Source organism: Callorhinus ursinus, unplaced genomic scaffold (genome assembly GCF_003265705.2).
Source record: "Callorhinus ursinus isolate GAN/ISIS: 27379988/994484 unplaced genomic scaffold, GSC_fseal_2.0 scaffold7, whole genome shotgun sequence".
Taxonomy (NCBI): domain Eukaryota; kingdom Metazoa; phylum Chordata; class Mammalia; order Carnivora; family Otariidae; genus Callorhinus; species Callorhinus ursinus.
The window spans coordinates 53,744,769-53,752,968 of NW_027397069.1; the positions used below are offsets into that span (position 1 = coordinate 53,744,769).

The 8,200-nt window shown below is 41.3% G+C and overlaps 1 protein-coding gene across 19 annotated transcripts in view; it reads left to right on the plus strand.

Moving 5' to 3' along the window:
- The first annotated feature begins 3,475 nt into the window (after positions 1-3,475).
- CYSLTR2 (cysteinyl leukotriene receptor 2) overlaps positions 3,476-8,200 on the plus strand; it is a 29,557-nt gene continuing 24,832 nt past the window's right edge. For 14 of the 19 annotated variants that reach the window (XM_073894552.1, XM_073894554.1, XM_073894558.1 and 11 more), the window contains exon 1: positions 3,476-3,666. Coding sequence is in view for 1 of the 19 variants with exons in the window: in XM_073894551.1 (XP_073750652.1) it covers positions 3,730-3,755 (26 nt within the window). In the remaining 18 variants the exon portion in view is untranslated. Of the gene's footprint in view, positions 3,756-8,200 lie in introns of all 19 variants that reach the window. The other 5 variants (XM_073894551.1, XM_025874968.2, XM_073894568.1 and 2 more) reach the window with 5 other exon arrangements.

The following is an 8,200-nucleotide window of genomic DNA, read 5'->3' on the forward strand; positions in this document are numbered from 1 at the left end:
CCAGGGTCGTGGGATCGAGCCCCGCATCGGGCTCCCTGCTCAGCGGGGAGTCTGCTTCTCCCTCTCCCACTCCCCCTGCTTGTGTTCCCTCTCTCGCTGTGTCTCTCTCTGTCAAATAAATAAAATCTTAAAAATAAATAAATAAAAATAAAAGAAAGTCTTGATGAGATTTCTCCTCTACCAGAGGTTTACAGAATTAGAGGTAGAGGGGAAAAAAAAAGAGGTTTTCCTTCCTTGTCTTTCTAACCATTGAAGAGAGTCTTATTCTGCTCCTTGGAAAAGGAGAAGTCTACACAAACATATTATAGGAATTCAACAACTTACAGACAAATATATGATACTAAAGAAGTAGAGATGGTGATGAACACTATAAAGCAAAATAAAGCAGGTTAAGGTGGGGATAGAGTGTGTGGAGTGGGGAGCTCTTTTAGAAAGGGAGATCAGGAGGGGCGCCTGGGTGGCTCAGTAGGTTCATCGATTGGCTCAGGTCATGATCCTAGGGTCCTGGGATCGAGCCCCGCATCAGGCTCCCTGCTCGGCGGGGAATCTGCTTCTCTCTCTCTCTCCCTCTGCCCCTCCCCCCTGCTCATTTTCTCTTTCTTTCTCCCAAATAAATAAAGAAAGTCTTAAAAAAAGAAAAAGAAAAGAAAGGGAGATCGGGAAAGTCATCTCTGGGATGGTGGCATTTAAGGAGAGACCCAAATGAAGTGAGGGAGCCAAGGGGCAGAAACATTCTGGCCCAGGTGCCTGGAATGGCAGTAGGAAACGGACAGAGATGAAGTTGTACAGATATGTAGGACTACGGGCTGATAGGTCAGGCCTTTGTAGACTGGAAGGATTTTTTTTTTTTTTTTTGATTAAGAGGATTTTTATTCTGAGAATTTTGGGAAATCATTGCAGAGTTCTGAGCAGGAGACTGCCTTGATTTGATTTACTGTTAAAAAACTTGACAGTAGGGGGCGCCAGGGTGGCTCAGATGTTAAGCATCTGCCTTTGGCTCAGGTCATGATCCCAGGGTCGTCTGATCTAGCCCCGGCATCGGGCTCCCTGCTCCTCAGAGAGTCTGCTTCTCCCTCTCCCCCCACCTGCCGCTCCCACTGCTTGTGTGCTCTCTCTCCCTCTATCAAATAAATAAATAAAATCTTAAAAAAAAAAACAAAACCCAGCTTAGGGTAGCATAACAAGAGTGGAAATGGGAAGACAGGTAGGATGTTAACATTCTTTTTTTAAAGACTTATCCAATTTATTTAAAAAATTACTTATTTTTAAAAATGTGGTAAAACATACATAACAAAATTTACTATTTTTTTTAATGATTTTATTTATTTATTTGAGAGAGAGAGAGCACAAGAGGGAAGAGGGTCAGAGGGAGAAGCAGACTCCATGCTGAGCAGGGAGCCCAATGTGGGACTCGATCCCGGGACTCCAGGATCATGACCTGAGCCGAAGGCAGTTGCTTAACCAACCGCCACCCAGGCGCCCTAAAATTTACCATTTTTAAGTGTACAGTTCAGTGACATCGAGTCCGTTCACATTGTTGTGCAATCACTATCCATCTCCAAAACATTTTTCATCTTATAAGACTGAAACTCTGCACCCATTAAATAACTCCTCACTTCCCCCTTCATTTAGCTGCTGGCAACCACCCTTCTACTTTCTGTCTCTATGAATTTGACTACTTTAATTTTTTTAATTTTATTTATTTTTTAAGAATATGAAAGTATTTTCATTTTTTCATTTAATGATGCAAAACACAAATGCTGATTTGACATCCATTCCTGGATCACTTTTTCTGTCACATTTACGACTCAACAGATTGGTGGATCCGAAGGAACTGGTATAATCACTGTATGGAGCATACTGCGTTAGTGTTTCCATAGTTTATTCCAACCCATTTCTTCTTTGGTACGCTAAACCATCTTCATCATGTTGTTTGATGAGATAGATCTGCAAGAAGATGGAGGTGGCCAAGGTCAGTCCAACTCTCAGCCAGTCGGGTCTGTCATGTGGTGGTCCCCCAACTTTGTTCTTTTTCAAGATTGTTTTGGCTATTTGGGAGTCCCTTTAGACTCCATATGAATTTTAGAAAAGATTTTTCTATGTCTGAGAAAAACATCTTTAGGATTTTGATAGGGATTGTATTGCATTTGTAGATTGATTTGGGTAGTACTGACGTCTTAATAATATTAAGTCTTCCAAACCATGAACATGGGATGTCTTTCCATTTATTTATGTCTTCTTTAATTTCTTTCAGCAACATTTTGTAGTTTTCAGTGTACAAGTCTTTCGTCTCCTAAGTTAATTCTTAAGTATTGTTTCTGTTTATTCTTGATGTTATTGTAATTAGAATTTTTTTAAAATTTCCTTTTGAATTGTCCATTGTTAGTATATAGAAATGCAACTGATTTTTATGTGTTAATTTTGTATCCTGCAACTGATGAATTTGTTTATTAGTTCCAACAGTTTTTTGTGTGTGGAATCTTAAGGATTTTCTACATATAAGATACATCATCAGCAAACAGACATAGTTTTACCTCTTTCTTTCCAATTTGGATGTCTTTTAGTTCTTGTTTAATGTTACTGCAGTATTCTATCCAGGAAATGATGAAGATTTTAATGGGGGTGGGGGAAGTAAGAAATGGTTGGATTTAGGACACATTTTGCAGGTAGAATGAATAGAATTGGTTGGGCTTGGATATTGGTTGTGGGAGAAAAAGAGGAGTTAAGAATGACTTCTAGGCTTACAGATGGAATAACTTGCTGAAGGATTGTGGTGCCATTTGATTAGATGGGGTAGATGCTGCTGTGTATGCTTGGGCAGGCCGTGTTAAATATATCCATGGATATGGACCATATAAATAAAAGCAAGACGATATGGTAGGAAAGGTCAGAAGACAGACTTCTGAGGCAAACTCACATTTAGAAAAGGAGTAGAAGAAAAGCATCAGAAAGGAAGGCAAGAAGAAGCAGCCCAAGGGGTAGAAAAAGAATGAGGAGAGTCAGAGAAACAAAAAGGAGAAAGTTTAAAGAAAGTGGCCTTTAATTGCACAATGAATTGGGGAAGGAAGACGAGAACTGAGCAAGGACCTTTTATGTGAGCAGTGAGGAGGTCATTGGTGACCTCCAACAGAGCATTTGTAGCAGAATGGGGAAAGTCTCTGCCCATGTGCAAGTAAGTCGGAAAAGCAAGTCAGTGATGGGAAGTGCTCTAAACAGCTCTAAAGTGCTATACCTATAAGGCATATAAGGCCACATTGCTGTTACTGTTACAGACACAAAAACCTTTTAGGAGAACTAATAACCACTTAATACCCCTGAGTCTAGCCCATCACATTCCCAAGATCTGTTGTGAAAGATGCTAATAAAAACAGTCATCAGAGGGACAGGGTTAATCCAGGCTTCTTCCTTTTAGATATAGTCCCTAAGTGAAATAATTCCCCTTCTTCTTAAGAAGGAAGCCAGACCAACACCCACACCAAGTTCTATAAAGCCCAGACAGGCCAGCTGACCAAAGTTCCTTATTCTCTTGCTGTTAGCTGAAACTTTTTATAAAATAAATTTGCTGTTTCACTTTTCTTTTAAAAAGCAAGCTGAATTACTTGGAGGAGGAAAGCAGGAGTAATAGAGGAGACAGAGCGAAGCCAGCTGGAACACAGAGACCTTCGGGTGAGCATTTTTATCTTTGTTTTGTTCATTCGTTATTGAGAATTGGACCTTGCTGATCACTTCATGGTCAGAAGCATGCCTTCTGAAAAGTAAGTTTATTTTGTTCTACTGTAAATTTTTTTCTACCATATATATGGCCATTTAAAAGATATTGGGAAAGTACAAAAACAGGAGAAGAAAGCAAAACCACCACTGAGCTAGTCTCTATTGACATTTGGGGGTGGGTATTTTTTTCCATTCTTTTTTGCATGTCTGCATATAATTTTAGTTTGATTTCCACAGTTGTGTCCATACAGCATGGATTACTTGATGTTCATTTTTTCCATTAGAGCATAAACTGTTTCTACATTGCTGTAAATTCTTCACAATCCTAATTTTAAATAGCTGGATACTGTTGCGTTGAGATTTACCATACCTCACGCAAGCATTCCCCTGGTTTTGACCAGATAGCATCTTTACTATTTTTCATAGATTAGGTCATTTTATTATGTAAAATGTATTTTTTCCCATTCAGGGGAGAGAAGGTTTTTTGGGGGAGAGGAGGTTAAATTTGAGAATGTAAGTGTCAGTGGTTTTGCTCGGAGGTTAAATGAGAGGGAGAGCATGTGTGAGAGCGTATGTGTGTATCTGTTTATTACGCCTTTGGGACCTGAATTTTGTTTAGCTGCATATTCAGCCAGAATCACCTGATTCTGAGGAAATTAAAAAGTATCCCTAGAATAACTGAAACTTTGTTTTTGGAGATAAGCCAGTCATCTGTAGTAGTTTTTGTTCTGTTTTGTTTTTTTCAAAATATTTCCCAGGTTGTTCTAATTGGTGGCCAGCATAATAATAGCTGTCATTTATACCTAGGTCATTTGAAATATTTTCCTGTCTCTGACACATACCTGAGATCAATACATATTAAGGGAAGGAGAGGTACAATTTCAGGCAAGCCTCCCAAATCTCCCTTTGTATACTATATTAATAATGCAAAAATAATTTGTGGGAAACATAAAATGAACAAAACCTCTAGAAATTTTTAAAAAGATTTTATTTATTTATATGAGAGAGAGAAAGTGAGTGAGAGAGAGAGAGAGTGTGTGTGCACAAGTTGGGGGGAGGGGCAGAGGAAGAAGCAGACCCCTGGCTGGGCAGGGAGCGCAACGCCCTATCCCAGGAACCCAAGGCTCCATCCCAGGACCCTGGGGTCATGACCTGAGCTGAAGGCAGACAGACACTTAACCGATTGAGCCACGCAGGCACCCCAAAACCTCTAGAAATTTCTATCATCCACCTTAACCACATAAACTCTTGCGATGAGAATCTACAAATTTCAATTTACTAATGCTTTAAAGAGATGGATTTGTTTCCAGTGCATTGGTTAAAAGTTAGAGAGGTTGGGGCTCCAGAATGCTCCAAATGAATCAAAATTATGCCCAGCATCTGTTAGTATTCTGCCTTCCTACTGGCCTGGGGTCATAAGGGGTACAACATAACATAAACAACACCTGTTCTGGAAGAAAAATAACATCTTTTTGCAATGTGCTCATTGCTATGTGTCAGGATCACCTTGGGCATTTTTAGTATATCATGTGTATTCCAGACTCAGGGACTCCCATTTTTCAAGTTTTTCTTACACACCAGACATCTGAGGCACACTAGTCCTCCAAGGCTAAGCCTGGAAGATAAAAGCCAAACAAGGGCTTGTACCATTACCCAGGGGGCTCTCCTTAATGCAGTAGCCAAGCTGGGTAATGCAGAGAAAGGCAAGCATTTGTATGGGTTGCTCAGCTTTGCTATAGCGCCTTATCAAATGATTGTCAGAACCTCCAGCACTGCATCCGTGATTTTCTCGGGGCACTGACCATTGCCTTCTTTGTACTGGAGTTACTTATGTGCAGGTCTCAATCCCTCTGCTGACCAAGAATGCTTGAGGATGGTGTCCTTGCGCAAAACCTAGCACATGGGTTCCATTAAGAATAGACGGAAAGGTATAAATAAATTAATTCATCAATAAATGTGAAGGTTAGTTAACAGCTTATGTTTATCACTGCTGAAACTATTAACTTCTTTATATTAACTCATCCGTGGAGAAAACGGTACACTGTCAGGCAATATTTAAAGGAAAACTTCTATTGGAATGATGACTTTGTGCTGGTATGGGCTGACGCCCTTGACAAAGAAAGAAACGGAAGCTTGGAGCAGTGAGTTGGAACCAAAGAATCACAAAGGTGGAAGGGTCTTTAGGAAGAGCCAGGGTCAGGAAAGAAAGCTTTTTGAATCTCTTGTGTTTTGAAGAGAGATTTTAAGGAAAGGAGGAAGCAGATTTGAAGAAGAACAAGAAGGAAGAAAAGAGGAGAAGGGAGGGAGGACAGGCCAGGGAAGGGACAGAGAGAAGAAGCAGGTGGAGGGAAAGAGAGGGGAGTGGAGCCTATTTGCTCTAGAGCTTTAAAGATTAAGCTGAAAGAATTTAAAAGGATCCAGTCCACATACCTTTACTGTACATTATAGAAGCAAGAATTTTTTGTCATTAAAGAAAAACTATGTCCCACATAGGGTCTTTCTCTGAGGCTGGGGAGATAGCATTTTACCTTGTTTGCACCTCTAGTACAGAAAACCTGATTGTCTACAGAGTACTTGGGGGCATCACAGAATCTTTAAAGGAAGTTGGTTTCTTTTTATTTTGCGTTTTACCTTGACAATAATTTTGTTCTCTTATAAATTCTCTGAGAGAACTGAAGGCAGTTTTCCTTGTTAGCTGTAGCAGACACAAAAAGCCACTGTCAACACTCAGATACATAAATAGTGTCCCTTTCTACAGTGTTTAGCACAGAGCACCATTTGGGTCTTTTCTGTCACCACCCCATTACCCTCATTCTGTTGATTCTGTATTCTTCTCCCCAGAACCTATATTTAAAGAAACAGTAAGTTTGTGAGGAAAAATATGCAAACATCATTTTGCTGCAGAAGACCATTGGGAGTTTTTTTCCTTAGAAGATATTTATTGTGAAACATAAAATGAGGGAGGTGAATAATACTGTCCCCAGCTCATTCATTGGTCGCTTATTGGAGCACATTTATGTGCCACAAGCTGTGCTAGGGCCTGAGAATGCAGCAGTAGAGAGTTAGTTAAGAGCTTATGTTTATCGCTGCTGAAACTATTAACTTCTTTATATTAACTCATCCATGGAGAAAATGGTGAGACCCCATTCCTGCCATTAGTGGAGAACAATCTGGCGGGTGGGGATAGACAGGAACTATGGCTGCCCCAAGGGGTAAGTGCTGGGACAGGAAGCCCATAGCGCTGCAGGGCCAGCTGGGGTGGCAGCCAGTCAAGACCTGGAGGGGCCAGAGAAGGCTTTTTCTGGAAGAAGTGATGTCTAGAAAGAAACCTGAGGTGGGGTAAGAGATGGCCAGAGGAGCTGGAGCTTGGAGTGAATAGGCAAGAGAGAGCGTTTGGGGTGTGTTTCGGGCATTGAAATAAGTTCCATGAGGCTAGAAATGGATTTTAGTGAGGGAAGTTGTGGGGAGAGAATATGCTGGCTGACAAGATCCTCATTGTGATATGCCTGGTGTTGAACTTCATTCTGATGTGATAGTGGGTTTTAAGCAGAAGTCATATGGTCAGATACGCATTTTGGAAAGTTTACTCTAGCCACCGTGTAGAGAATGGACTGAGAATAGCAAGAGTGGAGGCAGGAGACCGTGTCCTTTGTGAAGGGGAAAGATGATAACCTGTACTGGGACCACCATCAGCTGGTCCCTGTGATGGAAAAGAGGTGTTGGTGGAGACAGGTGCGTAATGAGGCCAGGTCTGTCTCGGAGGAGACACTGGGCAGCAAGGCAGGCCGGGGAAGTTTAGGAAAGCCCATGGTTTGCTTTTGTTCCATACTCTCTCCTCTTTAGGTTACAGATGCCTGCTGCCCACATGCTACTGGCAGCTTCCTAGGACGCTTTCCTGGGCAATTCCCCTGGTTTTCCATTTTTCCAGACATATCAGAACATTGTCTCCTTCTCTGTTGGTTTCTTACTCTCCTATACAGATAGCCTACACCCGGCATACAAAAAGTTCTCGGGCTCTTCGTACCTTGGCAACAGACAGGGTTGTATCAAGCATGATAATGCATCGACTGTGTATGAGTGCCAGGCTCGGTGCAGCTGTGTTGGAGGCTTTAACCTGTGTCGCCTCCTTTGGCCTTCTGGATAACTCTAAGAGGTTGAGTACTTGCTAATGCTCACACAGTTCTCAAGGGGTAGAGCTAGGATTTTGCTCTTGTTGTGATTTAAAGCTTTCCTATGATATCACAATACCTCTATATCATTCCAGGAAGCAAAGGATGTTTAACAAGCTACTTTTGTAAATAATTTCTTGGCTCTTAGAAGTGTTATTTAATGGCGGAATATGAAATGCCTCGGTAGGAGGGAAGAGAAAGAGAGGCGGTTTTAATTTGAATGAGTAGGTGTGGGGGAGCCCCTGAGTCATGTCATATAGTCACTTTGATTGTGGGCAAGGGTAATCCCAAGGCTGACACAATTCCTAGGATATTATTGG